General features: G+C 42.4%; 1 protein-coding gene across 1 annotated transcript in view; it reads right to left on the bottom strand.

Annotated features, from left to right (window-relative positions):
* The window catches only part of MVB12A (multivesicular body subunit 12A), a 49899-nt gene that overhangs the window by 17794 nt on the left and 8247 nt on the right, over positions 1-23858 (bottom strand). Inside the window, exons 3-9 of the mRNA XM_077478904.1 lie at positions 21941-22039; positions 19783-19876; positions 11894-12023; positions 8094-8225; positions 6716-6804; positions 4682-4743; positions 2423-2482 (exon numbers count right to left, since the gene is read on the bottom strand). Of these exons, the coding sequence (XP_077335030.1) occupies positions 2423-2482; positions 4682-4743; positions 6716-6804; positions 8094-8225; positions 11894-12023; positions 19783-19876; positions 21941-22039 (666 nt within the window). The remainder of the gene's footprint in view (positions 1-2422; positions 2483-4681; positions 4744-6715; positions 6805-8093; positions 8226-11893; positions 12024-19782; positions 19877-21940; positions 22040-23858) is intronic.

Raw genomic sequence — 23858 nt, 5'->3', positions numbered from 1 at the left:
CAGGGATGGATGGACGGACACACACACACACAGGGATGGATGGATGGATGGACACACACACACACAGGGATGGATGGATGGATGGACACACACACACACACACAGGGATGGATGGATGGATGGACACACACACACACACACAGGGATGGATGGATGGATGGACACACACACACACAGGGATGGACGGACACACAGGGACGGACACACACACAGGGATGGACAGGCATATCTCACCCTCGGCTTATACACGAGTCAATAAGTTTGCCAGTTTTTTTGGGGGTAAATTGGGGGCCTCGGCTTATATTCGGGTCGGCCTATACTCGAGTATATACGGTAATCATTTTATTTATTTTTCAGTCTTACTCAATATATTTTTTGTGGTTGGGTATTTCACTAGGAAGATTTGGAGCCTATGTTTACAATAATTTGCACTTTATAATTCTGATTCACTTCGGATAGAGGCACACCCATTTTGTATGTTTGATTTAATCTGTTACAGATTTGCACTTTAGGAGTAGATTTGCTTATACGTGAGGGTGAGTTGTAGCTGGATGAGTTCACATGCACCAACATCTATGCGATTTCTGACATAAGTTGCATGTGAGCACCATATCACATATTTCTATATATTTTTGCACATAAGCACCTTTTGGAAGCTGAGGTCTAGGTCCTTCTGATACAAGTGTATATTATTTCCGGACCAGGCCACATCCAAGATTATCTATGTGATTTTATTGTTAAAGTCGCATAGGGGTTCACATTGGTTAAATCACATAGAGCTTTTGGCGCCCAGCAGTCTTTGGGATTATTGAACCTTGTCCCTGATAGAGGCTAATATTCCCATTTAGTGTGGGAATAGGATATCTGATATAGAGCGCATTTTATGAGATTGCTGGTATTTTTAGGGACTATAAAAATACTCACTTTGTATCTCCAATCTATACTTTATCTAATTTTTACTTAATCATAGGTAGTGCCAGATACCCCGGTTTTTAGGTTATAACGCTAGTAAAAGAGCTGGAAGAAGAAAGAGGAGGCCCGGCAAGAAGAACCAAAGAGCGGGACAAGACCCCCCCAAGTCGGAAGAAGTCCCCCGGACGGTGGCGGCGATAAAGGAAAAAGCCGGGGCTCCTCCGCTAGTAAAAGAAATAGTAGAAGATGGCGGATTGCTAGTTCCGTCTAGCTGGAGCCATGTTCAAAATGAACGGACTTTACTCCATGTGTGGGCAACTCCATTCATTTCAAAAGTCCAGCGGACTCCCGCCATAGTCCAGCGGATTGTCCTCCGGAAAAGTACGGTCGTGTGTGGGCAGGTCCGCTCGTTTGGAAAGTCCGGCGGAGCTCTGCTGCAAAGTCCAGCAGGTTGTCTGCTGGACTAAGTCCGCCGGATAGTCCGATCGTATGTATGCAGCATAATGCAGACTACCTAAATAAAAACATAAAAATGCACTCACATTAACTCCAGTTAAAATCAGCATTGAAAATCCACTTGGGAAAGTCTCCAACCTAAAAGGCCCCGACTACATCTTTATTATGATGAAACACATAGGGTGGAGGCTGGCATGTGAGGTCATCGTGGCACAAGAACAAAGCGGAGTGCGGCCATGCTTTAGGTTGGAGACTTTCTAAAGTGGATTTTCAATGCGGATTTTAACTGGAGTTAATGTGAGTGGGTTTTTATACTTTAAATTGTGCTATAAAAAACTTATTAGTCTATGAGGAGACCTTATTTGTTTTAAGGCGAGATATACATTGCGGACCTCGGGTGCTTGATGGAGAGACATCTCTGGCGCAGACTATTAGGATCTGGAAAGGAACCATATTTGACAGGGTAGCAGAGGAAGGGGTTAAATTCTTGAGCTGCCTGGGAAACACGTGTTTGACTCTCAGTAATAGTAGTCAACCATATTCAGTAAGAGGCTGCGTGTGCTGATTGTGGAGGTTTCTAATCAAGATCTCTGTTCCTGCTCACTTTATCAAGCTGTGATTTCTCCTAAGGGAAATGGACTTTATGTGCACGTTAGTTTATTAATGAAAGCGCTTCATTTTTATGTTGTTCTGTTTGTGACCAGCAAATGTGCTAGCAGCTGTCGGGACTTGTTAGCCAGTCTGAGCACAGATAATCTTGTGTTTTACATTGCAGACTACTTGCATTCTGGGCATTTATCCCTGGGCACATACAGCCCTAAACATTAGTACCACTCGGTGTACTATCCAGTCCTGTGCAGCTACAGCAGGTTTCAGAGTTCTTCAAGCTGCTGGAAGCTGGGCTGGATGGTATTTCAATGCCTTCTGCTCACACCTAAACACCAGGCTATCATACATTGCATGCATGCATGAGGCTTAACCAGTTAAAAAAATAAAAATAAAATAAAAATCTCACATAACCAAGCCCTAAAGCAAAATTTTTAAGTTATCTTACCTCATTTTCAATGTCAGCCAGGGTTTTGATTCGAAGGTCATGCAAGCTTGGTGAGATTATCTAGTACGGGAAGCAATAAGAACACATCCGTTGAAGAGATACACTTTGGATATAATTTAAAGTGACTATCACATATCATATAAGTTTCCTATGTTTCAAAACTATAACTTTGAAAATCCAAAGAAAGTGTTTAAAGTGGTTAGCACTTCCGCCTAGCAGCACTGGGGTTATCAGTTCAAATCTTAAACCACAACACTACCTGCACAGAGTTTACATGTACCTGAGTGGGTTTCCTCTGGGTACTCCGATTTTCTCTCACACTCCAAATACATGAATGAATGTATGTATGAAAAAAATGTATGAATGTGAGTAGGAACTTGTAGGAATAGGAGTAGGAATGTGAGTGGGAACTTAGATTGTAAGCTTCTTGAGGGCAGAGAAGTTCCCAGCTAGATGTTATTGGTAGGTGGTGGGCCTGAATTTATTTTTCCACATTGGGGGAATGCCACTTGAATGTGATCACAACGATTTGCAAAATTGGGTTCCTCAGCTTTTCCATCATCCTGTGATGAAGAGTAACATGAATCTCAATCGGTGATGTGACTAAGTCATGATCTGAAGTAACTATATATTTGTTTTTATTGGATTTCTAAATAGTCAGGGAGGGGGTTGCAGAACCTCAATTTTGTCTTTAAAAACACATTTTTGCTCCCAATTTAAAGGGCTGGCTTTAGAATTCTACATAAACCTGTTCACTTAATACTGGTGAAAAAGCAATGCCACCTGAGAAAGATTAGAAGATTGATCTAATGATTTCTGTGTCATTTCAGTGCAAAAATCAATAGGCAATGCTCCCATTTTAATTAACATGCAGCTTTTTTTGGATCAAATAAATATTTCTGATTGGATCTATTGCATGTAATAAAAAAGCTTTAGATTGTAAGCTCTAGTGACCAAGGACATCATACCTTTTCTTCCCTTTATTTTCTGTATTAAGGTCCAAGAGGTTGATTTACTAAAACTGGAGAGTACAAAATCTGATGCAGCTCTGCATAGAAATCAATCAGCTTCTAGGTTTTATTGTGAAAGCTTAATTGAACAAGCTGAAGTTAGAAGCCAATTGGCTATCATGCAGAGCTGCACCAGATTTTACACTCTCCAGTTTTAGGAAATAGACCTCTACATCTCTTGGCAAAACAAACATTTTATCAAGGCTTTTCTTTTTTTCACCTGATGCAAGTACAGAAAAATACCTCTGAATCCTGCCAGAAACCCAGCAAGCTCCCAACTTCCTGTAGTGAGCTGTGACCAGGATTCTTCCCCTGCCCTTAAATCTCAAGCAGTGTTGTCGGCCCTGCATGAGTTCTCCAATGATAGACCAAAGAACACCTCCCCTTTTTCATAACATAAAAGAGGGGAGTACTGCATTTTTTTGGCCAGGCATGCATCGTCACCATTTATCTATAGCTGCTTTACACATTACTGTAAAATACTGTGGTATGTCATGACATCATATGATGACAGTAACAAATACCAGAGGTAGAATAGGTAACACAAAGATGAGTTGTTGAAGCTGCGCACCCCCCATTCATTGAATTGAATAGAAATTCCCTCAGGGCAAGGAGGTATTAATGCAAGCAACAACTATTTTTTGTCTTATTTTTTTCTTATAGCTGTAGTAACCAGAAAAAAAAAAAAAATTATATCATGAATATGAATGCAATGCCAGCCATTATCGGCACCTTTAGTGCATGAAAAGCTCAAGAAAAATGCATCCCTTTAAATTATATGTATGTCTTCACACTGGTCCCTTGCGCTTCAGTTGTGGTGTTAAAAAAAATCTTGCTTGCTGCATTTTAGGTCAGTTAAAATAATAAAAAAAACGCACCAAAAGCACATTGAAATGCATTGAAAATTCAGCAAGAATGCATCAATGATGCACCGAAACATTTGATTCCGTTTTTGAGTCAGTTGATGTATGAAAAACACAACGTAAGCACAGTAAAATTGAAGTAATTTTTCAGCCATCATCGTCACTTTTCTTTCGATTGGCAAAATGCCGAAAACACAATTTTCTGGCCGCCAAAATTTTGTTGCATCTTTTAACAAATACCACATGAAATCACGTGCTACAGTCTTATTATATAGTAAAAATTGCCCAAAGAACAATGGTGCCATGTAGAAACTGATCATTTTGAATTGAAGGCAAGACATAAAATAGTTAGTGGGGAATTTTACAGTGATTTGCATAATACTCACAGAAGGCTCTACAATTCTGCTTTCAAACATTGGGTGGATTGTGAATGGAATTCCATCAACAGCTGGAAAAGAGCATTGTGATTAAAAAACAACCACTATATTCACCGTATTGATTTTCATGACCATAAAATAAATATTTAATATATTTTTTTCCCCCTAGGCATTAATAACCTATAGTCAAAAGAATTCAGACATAAGACTTTAGCTGACCATGCACTAGTAGAATTTTGTTGGGAATTTTTTGTGTTAGGAACATTTGTTCGATGTGCTAATTGTTAATGGGGTCAGACTGGTTTTCCACAGTAGTGGTGAGGAAATTTGAATGAGGTGAAATTTTTTTTTTATCAATTGCTAATAGTAGGGTTTGATTTACAAAGACTGGAGAGTGCAAAATCTGGTGCAGCTGTGCATAAAAACGAATCAGCTTCTAGTTTTTTCTTTGGCAAAAAAGCAGATTTTCTACCATGCACAGCTGCACCAGTTTTAGTAGATCAACCCCAAAGTATGTGGCTTTTTTTCGTTAAATTAATTCCAAAATGTAATGTTAAAAGCAAACAACATTTTGTCTTGTTAAAAAGATTTTATTGCATGTACAAATGACATACCGTATTTTTCAGACTATAAGACGCATTTTTTTCCCCCAGAAATATGGGGGGAAATGTGCCTGCGTCTTATGGGGCTAATATACAATTGGCACCGCCCCCCGCCACGATCCAGAGCGCTCCGCGGCCTTCAGAAAGGCCGCGGCTTCGGCCTAGCTCCGGAGCGGCGGCCATCTTGGTGCACCCGGCGGCCGTTTACAATGTGATTGTTCCGTCAAATGACGGAGCGATCACTTGTAAACAAACCGGCATCATGACGAGGTCGGTTCCTCTCTCCCCTCTGTGTACAGATCTGTACAGTGGAGGGGAGAGATCGGATGGCAGCAGCGCTGTGGGCTGCATCTATAGTGCCCACAGCGCTGCTCTGCGACAAGTGCAGTGACAGCCATCCCTCCATTCCCTGCCAATACTCTATCAATATTTTCTATGGTACTGGTCACTCTGCATTTTCTATGGTAATGGTCACTTTGCATTTCATGGGCACTGGAAAAATGTTTAGTACACCATTGTGTTCAGAATTTTTTTTCTTGTTTTCAACCTCTAAAACCTAGGTGTGTCTTATGGAGAGAAAAATAAAAGGTACATATTAGATACAATAATGATTATACAATCAAGGTAATGAAGTTTACTCACTCAGATCCAAAAGTATTATTATCATTATCTGATTTCATTTAAAGACATAAATGGTAAATTATTAATAAATCCTTAACTAACAATAATATGATTAATAATTTATAAATCAAGGATCTTGCAAAAGTAGATGCAATCCTCTGAACTATAAGATAGAAACAACTTGTATGCATATTTTTATAATGATATGTGAGTATGAGTATAGTAAAAGAAAAGAAGATGAGAGAGAAATGAAAAGATATAAAGAGAAAAAAGGAAAGGAAGAAAAGAAAGAGGGGAAGGGAAAGAATCCGCGGAATTGGGCCGAGAGCCGCCACTATTTCTGAAATGAGTGTATTCAGGATGATATCTTTTCAATTAACTACCTTGGCAAAAGCACTTTCAAATCAAATGATGGAGATAAAAAGTTATCTATCCATGGCTGCCATATTTTTCAAATTTAGGAATTGTGTTCGACTCGAGAGCTATCCATTCAGCATGAGACATAGTATTGTTCATTCTATTCACAGCTTTGTTAGTCACCAAGTCCGGAGTTCTCCAACAAACAACATTTTGAAGTACTTTCAAACAACAATTCGTCCAGTCGTCAAATTTTCTTAGGAAGGTTTGCCAGCGTATAACCAGGTTAACATCCAATTCTCATCCCAACTATTTAACCCTTTATACCACACTGTATTTATATTGCATCTTCTCTTTCCTCTTAAAAAAAAAAAATAATAATTTCCCAAACAAAGGCATTACATGTGACCCCCAGCTATAGGATGGAGGCTACTGTTTCACACTACCTATATTGACAACTCACCAGTTGTTCCATAGACATTGGCCTCATATATAGGATGTTCAGTGACGGAAGATCCTCGACTCAGTTTTGGAGCAGGAGTTTCCTTTGTGCTGTGGTTGGAAAAAATTGATAATTCGCAAAAAGTCAGTAAAAGTAGATCAATTACTTTTTTTTTTTAAATACATGATATTACCAAAAGTATTGGGATGCCTGCCTTTACACGCACATGAACTTTAATGCCATCTCAGCCTTAGTCCATAGGGATCAATTTTGAGTTGGCCCATGCTTTGCAGCTATAATCGCTTCAACTCTTCTGGGAAGGCTGGAAAAGCTGATTGGTTACCATGCACAGCTGCACCGGATTTTGTACTCTTCAGTTTTAGTAAATCAACTCCATTGTCTTAGGGAAAGACGGAATTCCCAAATTTTACAAGCAAATCTTCCAATGAAGATCCACTCCTACCTCTCTAATCACGACTATGGAAAAGCTCCGCAGACCCAGAAACTCTTGGAGCTTCTCCTAATGGCGCTCAGATCAGCAGAGGTACCTAACACAGGTCTTCTACTACATTCCATTGAGATTCTAATGCCACGTACACACAACTGGACTTTCTGGCAGACTAGGTCTGAAGGTCTTCCCGACGAACTTTCGGCGGAGTTCCGACGGACTTTCCCGAATGAACGGACTTGGCCACACACAATCACACCAAAGCCTGATGAATTTGAACGCGATGACATACGACCGGGCTAGAATAAGGAATAGGGATGTGCTTGGATGTGTTCGCACACTCCACTTGCAAAGTCCGCCATGAAGTCGGCACAGCGCTGCGCTAATCACAGGCAGTGAGACATTGTCCCGATGCACGGCTGCAGAGATCGGGAAATATCTCACCGCCTGTGATTAGCGCAGCACTGTGCCGACTTCCTGGTGGGATCTGCGCGTAAAGTGTGCGAACACGCCCGAGCTCATCCTAAATAAGGAAGTTCATAGCCAGTAGCCAATAGCTGCCCTAGCGTCGGTTTTCGCCTGTCGGACTAGCATACAGACAAGTGGATTTCTCCATAGGTACTGGGTCCGGCGGAAAAATTTGAAACATGTTCTATTTCTAAAGTCAGTCAGATTTTTGGACAGCAAAGGTCCGATGGAGCCCACACACGATCGAATTGTCCGACTGACCTTTGCTGTCGAAAGGTCCGGTCGTGTGTACGCGGCATAACAACATCTACTGCTCAAGTCCTGAGAAGGAGGAGGCTTTCTTTTCTCTGAAATGCGTTGGCTGTATTAGATTTTAACCAATAAATGATTTTAAAAAAATATAACACAAACACTTGTGTACTAGGCACCCCTCAGTACACATAGGGGGGGGGGGGGGGGTCTTACCAAGTCCAGGACACTTACACTGGCTGAGCTGGACTGTTGCTGTCTAGAGAAAGTCCTCTGACACCCGTTGTAATGTTTCGAGGCTTTGGTGTCGGTTTGGGGGAAGTTACTGGAACCTTCTTGCACCATAAAGCCAGGCCACTCATATCACTGTGGGTATAAAACACAGAAAATAGAGTTGATATAACACTGAAAAAGAAATGGTAAGTATCTATGACGTCCATTCTTTAGATTCTCCAATTTCTTTTCGAACCAGCACTAGTGAGAATAAAACTATTGTTGTCACCCATTCTATTTCCCAATTTTGGAACTGGGTTTAAAGGCTTAAAGAAAATAGTGGAGAAAGGGGGAATCTGGAGACATTTTTATTAAAAGTGACTTTTCGGTCATATCACTGGTCTACAGGAATGAATTCCTGATGTATCGGAATATACAGTAACAATATAATTTCTTAGAAAAGCTACACCTTATTAAAAAAAAACTTTCCATGAACTCCAATCAGCAAATCTGGCTAGGCTGAGAGGATGTCATCTTTTTGCTGCCAGAAGCAGGAAACATTTCCTCAGTGCCCAGGTGATCAGGCTGCAACATTGTTACATCTGGCAAATCAAAGGTGAGAGGCTGGAGCAAGAAATGCTCTGCACAGGTGGCAGGATTTACATGATTGCGTCATCTCTGTGCTGGAACTTCAGTCGATTTTGACCCTGGGTGAGGACTGAACATAGATGCATAGCTCCCAACTGTCCCTGATTTCGAGGGACTGTCCCTGATTTCGAGCAATGTCCCTCATTTTGGTCTGATCTATATAGATGTACCGTATATAAAATGCACTTTTCCGCTTTCAAAAAAGTGTTTTCCAGCACTAAACCTTTTACCCAAATTTCTAAATTGCTGCATTTGTAAATTGCAAAAGCCAATGTAAAGGAATAGTAGTGGTAAAAAAAAAAAGGCTTGTGGGTTTAACCAATATTTTGTACAATCCTCCTTTAAGGGGGAGTGGCAAGGGGTGTGTCCTATGCCTGCATACATTTGCTCATAGAGGTCCCTCATTCCCATCTCAAAAAGTTGGGAGGTATGTTGATGGCCATAAATACTTTAACCACTTCAGTACTAAATGCATCTTACATTTGCCTTAGTTTGTCTCTGCATCTTTGAAGGCTGCCATTTCTGACCTTTCCTTTAAAAATTCTGAATTTTACTTAGAATGCATTGAAGTCAGAAGGAGGCAGATGATCAGATTTTCCAAAAGAAGATCCGTCATGGGGACTCATATTTCTTTGTAGGGAATTCCTTTAAACAGGAGTCGGTTTCAATGGCAATCACTTGGATTGTGTGCTGCATTTTACAGCAACGTAGCGGTTTCATTAAACAATATGATCTTCCCATATTAAAAATGTATGTCTGGGGGGAAACATACATTCAGCCCATCTCTAAGTCACATGCACATTTCATCATGTTTTGTTTCTTTAAACACTTACCTATTGGGCACTGTTATCCTCTTCCTGCCCAGACAAATTTTCAGCGCTGTCACACTTTGAATGACAATTGTGCAGTCGTGCAACACTGTACCCATATGACATTTTTATAATTTTTTTAGACAGATATAGCTTTCTTTTGGTGGTACCGTATATACTCGAGTATAGGCCGACCCGAATATAAGCCGAGGCCCCCAATTTACCCCCAAAAAAACTGGCAAACTTATTGACTCGTGTATAAGCCGAGGGTAAGACATGCCTGTCCATCCCTGTGTGTGTGTCCGTCCATCCCTGTGTGTGTGTCCGTCCATCCCTGTGTGTCCGTCCATCCCTGTGTGTCCGTCCATCCATCCCTGTGTGTGTGTGTCTCCATCCATCCATCCATCCCTGTGTGTGTGTGTATCCGTGTGTGTGTGTGTGTGTGTGTGTGTGTGTGTGTGTGTGTGTGTGTGTGTGTGTGTGTGTGTGTCCAGCCTACCTGTGTCCTGAGCCTTTGTCCCGAGCCTCCGTCCCGTGCCGAGCCTCCTTGCCTCCGTGCCTCGCCGCCGTGCCTCGCCGCCGTGCCTCGCCGCCGTGCCTCGCCGCCATGCCTTGCCTCCGGTCCCGTCCCGTCCCGTCCCGTGCCGTGCCGTCCTGTGCCTTGCCTCCGTCCCGTGCCCTCTTCGTTCGTCGGCGGCCATTGTAAAATTCAAAAGCTGCGCCGCCGCCTTCGCCTGTGATAGGCGGAACACTGAATTTCCCAGCAGCCTGTGTTCCGCCTATCACAGACGTCGTATCATCCTCGTCCGTAGTACGAGGATGATACGAAGTCCGTGATAGGCGGAACACAGGCTGCTGGGAAATTCAGTGTTCCGCCTATCACAGGCGAAGGGGGAGCCGGAGGCGCGGCTTTTGAATCAGAATGGCCGCTGTCTGTCTGCTCGACACGCTGATCGAGCGGGCAGACAGCGATGACTCGAGTATAAGCCGAGGGGGCACTTTCAGCCTCAAAAAAGAGGCTGAAAATCTCGGCTTATACTCGAGTATATACGGTATTTAATCACTACTCTTTTTATTTTTTGCTAAACAAACGAAAAAAATACAGAAAATAAAATGTAAAATTAGTTTTTCGTAGTTTGTCATAAAATTTTGCCAACAGGTAATTTTTCTCCTTCACTGATGTGCGCTGAGGCTGCACTGATGCTCTTTGATAGGAAGCCCTGACTGACAACACTGGTGGGCACTGGCGGGACTGCACTGAAAATCAGGACACTGATAATCAGTTCCGATGTCCCTTTGGACGCAACCCGGTTATCGGCTCTCCTCTTCTCACCTCACACTGTCAGCACGAGGAAAGAAAAGCTAATAACCAGCTTGTGTTAACATCCAAGATCAGTTGTCATTGGGCACAGCTGATCACATGGCAGAGGGCTGCTGCAATTGGCCCTTTATCCCGATATGTGATCAGCCGAGTCCAAAGGACTCAATCACAGAGCGCGGTGTGCATGCAGCGAAACCATGGGAAGACGTCATGGGAAAGCAAGCTTGCACTATAGCGATCTTTCGGTTATAGCGTGGGCGGGAAGTGGTTAAAATTGCAGCAATACCAAGAAATACTTGTTGATCTGCCAGAAATCCAGTGAGCTCTGCCGCACTAAAATTTCAAAATGTGATGCTAGCCCTCCCCTAATCTAATTTTTCATTTTTTTAATGTTAATCATCAGTGGCTGCTCTATGGCCATAAGAGAGCATCACAAGACTGAGAAGAAGTAGTGAGGAAGATGGCCAAGGCAACATGACAAGAGCCCCAACTCCCTTCCCAGCCAACCAGATTTAGTTGCTTTAAAGTGGTTCTAAAGACTGAAGATTTTTTTTACCTTCATGCATTCAATGCATAAAAGGTGAAAAACCTTCATTATGCAGCTCCCCGGCAGCCTCCCCGCACCCCCCCCCCCCCCGCCCCAATACTTACCCGAGCCCGAACACAAGCCAGCGATGTGATAAGAGCCCCTGCTCACCCAGGTCTCTGCTACCTCACTGGCTGAGAAACACAGCTGATGGGGAGGGAGGGAGCAGTGTGGTGAGGCTCAGTAGCAAGCACATGTGTGCCCCCATAGCAAGTGGTTTGGCGAAGTGGAGGAGGAGCCAGCAGATCAGGGCTTTTTTTTTATTTTTATTTATAACCTTTAATAAATACCTTTAATATTTAAAATTTAAAGAATAAAACATTGATAAACCTTCATTTACTGCAGAGCACTATACACGTTAACAATATCAGGCCAGGGTAACTTTTCTTTTTTAAGAAAAGAGTCAATGAAAGATGAGGACATACTACAGTATACATTTTGTTGGCCTTTCACATACCCAAGTCGTGTATATGGTGCACCAATCGACTTATTCTTCACAGTCAGTTTAAGATCAGCGACGGCAGATTCTGCAGTATGTATCGGAGTCAGCTTCATGCAAAGCCTTTTCTTCTTTGGCACAGTAATCTCTGAAGAGGCAGGAACAGTGAGTGTAACAAAACCAAACCTAACCTAAAAAGATCTGGTAATATCTACAGTGGTTCTTGGACCTAGTAACTCCTCATATAGTCTTTAAATCCAAGCTAAATCCTTTAGAGCTCATTTACACTATATGCAGTGATCTGCATTTTCTGTACAAAACGCAATCTCTGCTAGGACACATAGAAAACAATGGTTTCTTTGTTCCTCAATCACAATACAATGTTGCGTTGGTGTGCAGTAGAGAAAAATGCAACTTGCTGCATTTTGCAGCAGCACATCAGATGGCATACTCTGGCGACTCTAAAATTATTGGGAAAGGATGATAGTAATGAAAACTGGCTAAGTATAGCAAAAACAGTACTGCTTCAATGAATAACCATATCCATGGATTGCCAGATCCATCCCTGTGAAAATAATCCCAGCACAACAGAACTATTATGGACAGTCAGTCCACTTTATTGACTCACAAAAGACTGCATGTAAAAACTTCACAACGGACAATATCTATCTTAATATGTGGCTCACATAATGGTTAACCAAGCTCCGTGGTGCAGGGAATGATGTCAGATTAGGTTTCACCATTTGGGCCTGGGAGCGGACACCGTTCTTCAGAAGCGACTTTTCTCTCCAGGGATTGGGCACCCCAAAGAGCAGCATCATTGCTCCTTTGTCATCATTTTTCTTTTTTACATCATTAGGACCTGGCTATCTCTCCTTGCTTTTTCAGCCATACCCATCCCACCCCCTGATAATGCGACGGCAGGTGTTACGCATGCACATTAGAGAGGTCTGGGGGCGGAGACCATTTACACACAGTTCTATGAATGGAGAATAGTATTGCCTCATAGGATATCAACAGCACATATCCTGGGGGCATGAGGTGTTTCCTCGATTCACAGAACTGTACTGTATGCAAACAAACAGTCACATAGCCACATCTCTCTCTCACACACACACACACACACACACACACACACACAGTATCTCACAAAAATGAGTACATCCCTCACATTTTTGTAAATATTTTATTATATCTTTTCTTGTGGTATAACCGGTATAAGTTATATACGAAGGAATTAGCCCGATGACTCCACCATGTATTTACAAATAGTCTTGAGGCTCAAACACTACTACCCCTCTATGTTTTAAGCGCATATCATACCAATACCCAAACCTGGTAAAATTCCCTTGCACTGCACCTCCTACAGATCCATCTCACTTTTAAATTATCACCTCACAATACTAGCTAACGTATTGGCTATGAGATTAATGTAGTTCCTACCCTCCCTAATCAGTATTGATCAGACTGGCTTTATGCCAGGAAAAATCAAGTGACATTAATCTACGTAGAGTCTTCATGCATATTCAACTCCTGCCTGATTCAGTTTCCGAGTCATAGTTATGCTGGATATAGAGAAAGCGTTTGATTCAGTAGACTGGGTCTACTGCCATAGGCTCCCACAATTGATCTCTGGAAGTCCTTAATTAATGTGGCAAACCACTTATATACAGTGGGTAAAATAAGTATTGAACATGTCACCATTTTTCAAGGTAAATATACAGTATCTCACAAAAGTGAGTACACCACTCACGTTTTTGTAAATATTTTATTATATTTTTTTTATGTGACAACACTGAAGAAATGACACTTTGCTACAATGTAAAGTAGTGAATGTACAGCTTGTATAACAGTGTAAATTTGTGGTCCCCTCAAAATAACAAAACACACAGCCATTAATGTCTAAACCGCTGGCAACAAAAGTGAGTACACCCCAAAGTGAAAATTTCCAAATTTGCCGCAATTAGCCATTTTCCCTCCCCATTGTCATGTGACTTTCTAGTGTTACAAGGTCTCAGGTGTGAATGGGAGCAGGTGTGTTAAATTTGATGTCATCGCTCTCACTCTCTCATACTCATGGAAGTTCAACATGGCACCTCATGAGGATCTGAAAAAAAAAAAAATATATAGGATTTTTAAAAACGGCTTACCTGTAAAATCCTTTTCTTTGATGTACATCAGGGGACACAGAGCCATAGTAATAACTATGTGGGTTATATTGGCATATCAGGTGCTGGACACTGGCACGCACCTTAAAAGGTGTGAACTTCCCCCATATAACCCCTCCCATTACTGGGAGTCCTCAGTTTTGTAGCCAAGCAATCAAAGTGTATAAAAGAAGAAAGGAGGGACCTCTGTGCCCCCTGATGTCCATCAAAAAAAAGGATTTTACAGGTAAGCTGTTTTAAAAATCCGATTTTCTTTTCTTACATCAGGGGACACAGAGCCATATTAATAACTATGTGGGATGTCCCATAGCAATGGCAACTGAAGGGGTGGGGGACAGAATCAAGGAAACAGGAGGCCAGAGGACTCATACTGCAGCCTGCAGTGTATGCTGTGCCCAAAGGAAATATCCTCGTGACCTTTAATATCGTTTTGAAAAAATAAAAATAAAAAAATAAAAATCGGATAAACGTCTGAACCAAAGACCAATGTTGCAGTCTTACAGATCTGAGCCATAGAGGCCTGATGATGCACCACCCAAGAGGCACTAAATCGCCCTGGATGAATGTACTCTTAATATGAGAAGGAAGAATTTTCTTTAAGCTGAAGCTTGATCAATCACATGACAAACCCATTTGGAAAATAGTGGATCTTGACGCTGTCTGTCCAAATCTTGGACCCTCTGGCAGTACAAACAAAACCTGTGTTTTGCGAACATGAGCGGTCGCCCTTAAATAGATTCCGATCGCTCTTACTACATCAAGAGACTGTAGTGCTTTCTCTTCCCCAGATTAAGGCTTCTGGGAAGAAACAAGGAAGAATAATATCTTGGTTTAAATGAAAACCTGTTACCACTTTTGGTAAGAATTCAGGATGAGGACATCAAACCACGCGTCCTTCCTTATGCATGATGAAATATGGCTCTTACAAGACAGAGCCGTCAGTTCCAATACTCTTCTAGCAGAAGAAATGGCAACCAGAAAGTTTACCTTTTTTGTCAAAGAACCAAGAGAATTTTCTTGTAAGGTTCAAACGGCTGATTTAACAAAGCCGACAAGACCAATTTTAAATCCTAAGGCTTTAGAGGTGCCTTGATAGGGGGAATAAACCGTGTTACCCCCTGAATAAGCTACGCACCAAGAGTGGGAAGCAAGAGGCCGTAGGAAAAGACAGACACAGCCTGGACCTGGCTCTTGATAAAAGTCAAGGCCAGCTTCATTTTAGATCCCATATGCAGGAATTAGGAATCCTGCCTACTGACATACTTCCTGGGGTACCAACCCCTGGATTGATACTAAGAAACCTATGCCTTCCAGATTCTATAGTAAGTGATTCTGGAAGCTGGATTTCTGGCATTAGTCAAAGTAGACACTACCGAAGGAGATCACCCACAATCTTTTATAGAGTGGGATTCAACAGGCAAACCTGTTAAACTCCTTGTCCATAAAGTAGGATGAAATACCAGACCTTGTGCAAGAATTGCAGAGTCCAAGGACTTCTACTGCCCTCTTTATGATCGATAAGTTAAGATCTTCTGGGACTCAGCTGGGGCCACCAGAATCACCTCCTCATGTCCCTGCTTAATCCTGCAGAGAAGGCGCGGAAGAAGCAGAACTGGAGGAAAAGCATAGATCAGTGAAAACTGATCCCTGGGAAGACGAATGCATCTGTTCCGCCTGCTAGCAGAGACGCCTTGTTTGACATAAAGTTGTTGACCTTCTTAATGAATCTGGACGCGAATAGGTCCATGTCCGGAATACCCCATCTGACATATTGCTAGGAAGATGTCGGGGTGAAGAGATCATTCTCTCGGAAATAATTGTTGGCGTCTTAAGTAGTACGCCTGAAATATTAAAATTACCACTAGGCAAGGAGTGTTATGTTCTGCCAAGGCTAGAACATTATTCACCTCTTTTTTGGGTAACACGACTACCCATGCCTCCTGTGGTGATTGATGTAAGCCACTGCCGTGGCTCTGTCAGACTGAATCCTGTCAGGACAGTCCTGTAATCTGACCACCAAGATTCTATGGCCAGCTGTACTGCCTGAAAACTTCCAACAAACTTGATAGTCAAGGTCCTCTAACCTGGACCATCTCCCCTGGACAGAATCTTCTTCCAGGGCTGCTCCCCAGTCTAGAAGGCTGGCATCTGTTAACACCTTGCAGGATAAAGATTTTCTCTCCTGCTGGATAACAACCACCAATTTAGGCTCTGACCTATGTTAGGAGTAAGGATGAGCCAAACACCCACCTGTTCAGTTCACACCAGAACCTGCGAACAGACCTAAACTTCGTGTGAACTTTAGAACCCTATTAAAGTCTATGGAACGCGAACGTTAAAAATCTAAAGTGCTAATTTTAAAGGCTAATATGCAAGTTACTGTCCTAAAAAGTGTTTGGGGACCAGGGTCCTGCCCCAGGGGACATGTATCAATGCAAAAAAAGTTTTAAGAACGGACGTTTTTTCAGGAACAGTGATTTTAATAATGATTAAAGTAAAACAATAAAAGTGTAATATTCCTTTAAATTTTGTACCTGGGGGGTATCTATAGTATGCCTGTGAAGGGGCGCATGTTTCCCGTGCTTAGAACTGTCCCTGCACAAAGTGTCATTTCTGCAGGAAAAAAAAGTCTTTTAAAATCACTTGTGGCTATAATGAATTGTCGGCTTACGTAATACAGAGAACTTGTGCGGCTACTTCCTCTCTGAAGAGGAAAAATAAGTATCTTCCAATATTTGGGAAGATCTACCTGATCCCAGCCTCCTGCACCTCAACAAAAGGGCCCAGAGGACTAGATGGGAATCTGCTATGTTTAGTCCTACTATGGAGAGACATCATAGCAATAATCTTTTAAATGGTAGAAGAAAAACCTGTTTGTATGAAATACACAGGGACAGAAGCAGAACCAGTACCAGCAAAAGAATGTTTCACTTGCTAGGTTATAGTACAGTACAATAACTGCTATTAGTCCTAGCTATACAGTACAATGTTGCCAAAAGGAAAAAATGCCTGTGTTACCAAACCTGACCAGCAACCACTCCGCTCTGTCCCTCCACCGCCAGGCAGTAGCTTCTCTTGCAGAGCTCTAACTACTTCCTACAGGTGTGGCCGGCTTCTGACGCCATTTAGTCACGCCCCCCCTCGTGTTTTAAACAGGGAAGCGAATCTTCTTCGTGAGCACCGGCATCATGGTGGGCGGGGGGGGGGGGTAAATCCTCCGCTCGGCGAGCGGCTGCAACTTGCCCAAAAAAACAAAAAAAAAACACTTTATTTCTTTTTAAAGAAAAAAAAGAGGCAGCTGGCTGGCATTCAAATAGACCAAAATCACCAATCTGGGGGCCCAGGAAGTGATCAGACCCCCCTTCATACCTGAGGGTCTGAGCTGGCTTGAACGGAGAGGAGAGTGGAGTTTCTGCTGTTTCCAGAGTCAGAATGGTGAGTGCTCAATACAGCCTCCAGTGGTGATACAGACATGACAACATAAATACATGGAAGGAGAGATTCCTTGCAGAAAATCTCCCCTACCTTTCTTCGCCCCAGGGCTTTATCAGAGATAAAAAATAAAAAAAAAAATAAAAAAAACTATCTTCGCCCTTCACGGTAGGCTCCGAGACCTTGAAAGGAAACCTTCAGGAACAGGGGTACACTCAGGTAATCCCGCAATCCTGGACCTGCGAGAAGACCCTGCCAGTAAACTTTTATTGGCCTCACTACCAAAAAGCACTGGATCCCAGGGCCCAGCTTAAAAGCATTCGCAAGAAAAACCTTGTGTCTTCGGATGACGATGCCCGGGTACCGTTCATTTAGTCCATTATGGAGACATCAGAACGGATCCGATCAGGATGGCTGGCTCTCATCAAAGTATTACTGCCCGTGGAGCTCAGTACACATATCCTTACATGTGCCCAACACCTTAGACACTGGCGAAAAAAACTGAGGACTCCCAGTAATGGGAGGGGCTATATGGGGGAAGTTCACGCCTTAAGGGGTGTGCCAGTGTCCAGCACCTGATATGCCGATATAACCCACATAGTTATTAATATGGCTCTGTGTCCCCTGATGTAAGGAAAGAAAGTATTGTTGCTTTACATAAAGATGGCCCAGGCTATAAGAAGATTACCAAGACCCCGAAACTGAGCTTGCAGCAAAGTGGCTAAGACCATACAGCAGTTTAACAGGACAGGTTCCTCTCAGAGCAGGCCTCGCCATTGTTGACCAAAGAAGTTGAGTGCCCGTGCGCAGCGTCATATCCAGAGGTTGTCTTTGGGAATAGACGTATGTGTGCTGCCAACACTGCTGCAGAGGTTGAAGGGGTGGAGGGTCAGCCTGTCAGTGCTCAGGCCATACGCCACACACTGCATCAAATTGGTTTGCATGGTTGTCTTCTCAGAAGGAAGCCTCTTCTAAAGTTGATGCACAAGAAAGCCCACAGTTTGCTGAAGACAAGCAGTCTAAGGACATGGATTACAGAAACCATGCCCTGTGGTCTGATGAGACCAAGATAAACTTATTTGGTTCAGATGGTGTCAAGCGTGTGTAGCAGCAACCAGGTGAGGAGTATAAAGACAAGTGTGTCTTGCCTACAGTCAAGCATGGTTGTGGGAGTGTCATGGTCTGGGGCTACATGAGTGCTGCCGGCACTGAGGTCGGGTTCCAGTTCATTGAGGGAACCATGAATGCCAACATGTACTGGGACATACTGAAGCAGAGCATGGTCCCCCTCCCTTCCAAGACTGGGCCGCAGGGCAGTATTCCAACATGATAACGACCCCAAACACAACTCCAAGATGACCACTGCCTTGCTAAAGAATCTGAGGGTAAAGGTGATGGACTGACCAAGCATGTCTCCAGACCTAAACCCTACTGGAGCATCTTTGGGGCATCCTCAAATGGAAGGTGGAGGAGTGCAAGGTCTCTAACATACACCAGCTCCGTGATGTTGTCATGGAGGAGTGGAAGAGGACTCCAGTGGCAACCTGTGAAGCTCTGGTGAACTCCATGCCCAAGAGGGTTAAGGCAGTGCTGGAAAATAATGGTGGCCACACAAAATATTGACACTTTTGGCCCAATGTGGACATTTTCACTTAGGAGTGTACTCGCTTTTGTTGCCAGCGGTTTAGACATTAATGTGTGTTCAGTTGTTTTGCGGGGACAGCAAGTTTACACTATTATACAAGCTGTACACGCACTACTTTACATTGTAGCAAAGCCCCATTTCTTCAGTGTTGTCACATGAAAAGATATAATAAAATATTTACAAAAATGTGAGGGGTGTACACACTTTTGTGAGATACTGTATATACCCACACATGTTGTATATATGTCACACATGTATATACTGTATGTCACTATGTTTCCCAAGGTCTGTGTGGTCTTTACAGAAAATAATCCCAGAGGGTTAAACACAGAAGGTCAGACAGTCCCAAGAAGTGATTACTTGGAGGAGTACAATCCTTAACTGATCAATAAAGCACAATTGTCAAGCTTCTGCTAACAAATCACTCCAGACACAATACATACATCTGGTGTAAAATATAATTATGGGATAAATGAGTGAGCTTGCTAGGGTGACTCAAGCACTATGTAGTCTTGGGTTATAAATCGACAACAGGTTATTCAGGAATCACATGGTCCAGGCAAGTTATACCAGTATTATTAGTCAGTCAGCTTAAACAGACACTATATGTTTGTATATATGTATGTGTGGTGTTATAACATATGTTCTATCCAAATACATACTTGGATCTATGTATTCCCCAATAAAAGCATATCCAATCGGTAAAGGGGACTTTTCGGTCAACATAATAACATCTGTGATCACTTGTTCTATATTCTGGAAATAAAAAAATAAATAAAAACAACACACAATGTGAAGATCATTGTTTCTAGAGATTTCATTTTCTCTCAGCAATTCATTAATATACAACTCCAGGCACAAAAACAAAATATAACCTTGCAGTGTACCCCACCAGTTACATTTTCACTAAAGAATCACTGAAGACAAAAAACTTTTCATTTTTTTTTTTTTTAAGTTTTAGAATGGAGAGGGATTAGAATACCTGTCATTTTTTATTGCTGCCTGTGCCCCCACTGGGGAGAGTTACCATCTCTATTTGTCTTGTTTACCATTATCATCAAAAGCTAAAAATAAATAAATAAAATAATAAAAAACAAAAAACTTTTGGGTTACCATTAAAAACAGGAAGAGAGTGGAAATCTTCAAATGGGGACACTAGTTCTGGTGACACTCCCTGGATTCCTTCACTTTGGTGGAATTTCTTCTAGTTATGGCTATGCCACGAGAACTGAAGGGAAATCACCCAACTGAAGGGACACATGGCAAAAAAAAAACGAAAAAAAAAAAAAAAAAGACAAAAACTACACCAACAAGGGTTATAACCCTTCATTGTGCTATCAGAAAAAACGTTTTACCTTTAGTTCTACTTTAAGTCTAGGGGTAGAGGAATAATGTGTAATAAACAGTTCTGTCTTTCTGTGTGACTGTTCCCCCACAGCCTCCTTTCCAAGGTGCTCTCAGCCACTGTCCCATTCTTATATCCCTGCATAAAAAGAGACTACATTGTACATGATGACACTGGACCCATGGCCTGGAGCAGAAGAGGAGAAAGGAGAGCACAGAGCGGAGAAATTATGTCAGTAACACAGCATGCTGGACTACCCCCCTAACATTATCAAACATATAACCCTTGCAGTGCTGTGGAGCTCCACTGGGCTTTAATGTTTTATAAAGTTTCTTATCAAATTCTAATAACTTTAGTTAACCACTTACCTACTGGGCACGTAAACCTCAATCCTGCCCAGGCCAAATTTTCAGCTTTCAGCGCTGTCGCACTTTGAACGATAATTGCGCATTCATGCTACACTATACACAAATTCAATTTTTATCATTTTTTTTCACACAGACAGCTTTCTTTTGGTGGTATTTGATTACCACTGGGGGTTTTTATTTTTTTCCAAATTAAAAAAAAAAGTTTTCATAGTTTGTTATAAAAAATGTCCACACCCCTGACGTAAAGATCTGCCTATTTATATTGAAAGACCTCCATTCTGTCTCTCTCAGGAGCGATCTCTGGTGCCCCGCGGACTTTGCGACCGTGGAGCACACACACATTGGTTGTCGTGCCACGGGTGCCCCCTAGTGCTGTTAAAGTGGCCGACGTACAGCTACGATGACTCGCCCAGGGGAGCCAACCTGCCGCGGTATAACTGCGGCAGCTGGTCGGGAACTGGTTAAACCTTGAATCTGAACTCAAAAAAATTATACCCATTGTGCCCAAGTAGTACCCTAAAAAATCTACTCTTTGTCTGAAATTTCTTCTGAAAACCTACAGTGCACTTCCTAGGATGTGAGGGTGCCTAGGCACTCCTGCGCCCTATAGGCTCATAGCTGTATATATACTGTGTGAAATCAAAAGCACTGCTGCTTATGATTGTAAAGCTGGCCATACACCTATAGATTATCTGCAGATTTTCTATGGTTAGATGGAAAAAGTGGGAGATTCCTCCAACCACACAGTTTAGCGAACATGGAGAAATCTGTTGCACTTTTTCCATCCAAACATAGATTATCTGTAGAGTTTCTATAGGTGTATGGCAAGCTTTAGTCTCAGGAGATTTGCTGATGACACTATTGTGCTGCTCACTGTTCTCCTTTCTGGAGGTTCTGATATCAGGAAGCAAAACCCTGCCTCTAAACAGGATGCCCACCTCCACACACACACACAGACACAACACAGAGCAAAGTACAAGGGTTCTTCAAAAAGTTCCCACACTTTTTTTTTAACTCTAGTAAATAAAAAAAGAGCAGAAACTTTTTGAAGTCTCGTCAGAAAAAGATCAGCTGCGGGGGTGTTTTGCTTAAAGAATTTGACAATACCTCCGATGTTGACTCTGTGCTGCAAGTCAGATACAGAGCAGATTTCTGATTAAATCCCTTCAGAAAATTGGCAGATGCTCCTTCCACGGTGGCTACAATCTGCAGGAACATCAAATCAAAGTAAGCAAGCAGAAATAAAAAGTACAAAATTTATATCAACACCGAGACAATCCCACTATTTGTGGCTTAGTGGCTGTAGTAGAGTATTGGTGTGTGTTATCCACTGCACTGACAAATGAAGAAAGTTTGGAGTTCAAATGTTACCCTTTATTGGCCAATTTTACCACTGAGATTTGTTGTTTACATGTTAAAACTGTTTTTTTGCTAGAAAATCACTTAGAACCCCCAAACATTGTCCATTTTTTTCTAACACCCTAGAGAATAAAATTTCAGTCGTTGCAATACTTTCTGTCACACTTTCCGTTTGTCACATGCAGCGGTCTTACAAGCGCACTTTTTTTTGGAAAAAAAATAAATAAATACTTTTTTGAATTAAAAAAATAAGACGATAGTAAAGTTAGCAAATTTTTTTTTTTTTATATTGTGAAAGATAATGTTACTCCGAGTAAACTGATACCCAACATGTCACCCTTCAAAATTGCGCCCGCTCGTGGTATGGCAACAAACTTTTACCCTTAAAAATCTCCATAGGCGATGTTTACAAAATTCTACAGGTTGGATGTTTTAACCACTTGCCACCCGCCCTATAGCAGAATGACGGCAGCAAAGTGGTTTCAAAATCCTGACCAGGCGTCATATGATCAGCCGTGTCCAATCACGGCTGATCACAGTGTAAATAGGAAGGGCCGTTGATCAGCTTTTCCTCACTCACGTTTGTCAGATGCGAGTAGAGGAGAGCCGATCGGCTGCTCCTCTGATGGGGGGGGGGGGGTGGTCTGTGCTGATCGGTCAGCGCAGCCCCACTGAGGATGCCCACACTGGACCACCAGGGACGCCGCCAGACCACCAGGGATGCCAATCAGTGCCCACAATGGGCATCACTGATTGGCATGCATTGTTTGGCATCCATCAGTACAATACAATGCCGCCCATCAGTGCCACCTATCAGTACCCATCCATGCCATCTATCACTGCCCATCCATGCTCATCCGTGCCGCCTGTCCATGCCCATCTGTGCTGCCTATCAGTGCCCATCCATGTCACCCATCCGTGCCAGCTATCAGTGCCCATCAATGCCACCTCATCAGGGCCACCTCATCAGTGCCCGTCAGTGCAGCCCCATGGGTGCCCATCAGTGAAGGAGAAAAACTTATTTACAAAGTTTTGAAATTGAAAAAAAAAAAAAATATATATTCATTTTCAAAATTTTCGGTCTTTTTTTTTTTTATTTGTTTAGCATAAAATAAAAACCGTAGAGGTGATCAAATACCACCAAAAGAAAGCTCTATTTGAGGGGAAAAAAAATGATAATTTCATTGGGGTACAGTGTAGTGAGACCGCGTAATTGTCATTCAAATCGCGACAGTGCTGAATGCTCAAAATTGGTCTGGGGAGGAAGGTATTTAAGTGGTTAAGTTACAGAGGTGGTCTGGGTCTAGAATTATTGCTCTCGCTCTAGCGATCACGGCGATACCTAACATGTGTACACGAGAGCTCATCGGGAGGGGGCGCATTTAAAAAAAAAAAAATGTACACAAAAATGCATATTTAGACTAAAAGGCAATAAAAAAAATTAGCATTTAAAAAAATAAAAAAATAAATGGCCCCTTAAGAGCCATGGGCAGAAGTGACGTTTTGATGTCGCTTCCGCCCTGCAATGATATGGAGACGAGGGGGGGCCATCTTCCCCTCACTCGTCTCCATGTTAGGCCACAAGAAGGACACGATCGCCTCCGCCACTGCCGGCGGCTCAGGTAAGCGGCGAAGGGCACCAGAGCGCGGCAGGATGTTCTCTCCC

Source organism: Lithobates pipiens, unplaced genomic scaffold (assembly GCF_037356315.1).
Source record: "Lithobates pipiens isolate NorthernLeopardFrog02 unplaced genomic scaffold, aLitPip1_a1.2 Scaffold_1, whole genome shotgun sequence".
Taxonomy (NCBI): Eukaryota; Metazoa; Chordata; class Amphibia; order Anura; family Ranidae; genus Lithobates; species Lithobates pipiens.
Note: the sequence above shows the minus strand (reverse complement) of the source record. Positions and strands in the feature narration are given on the sequence as shown.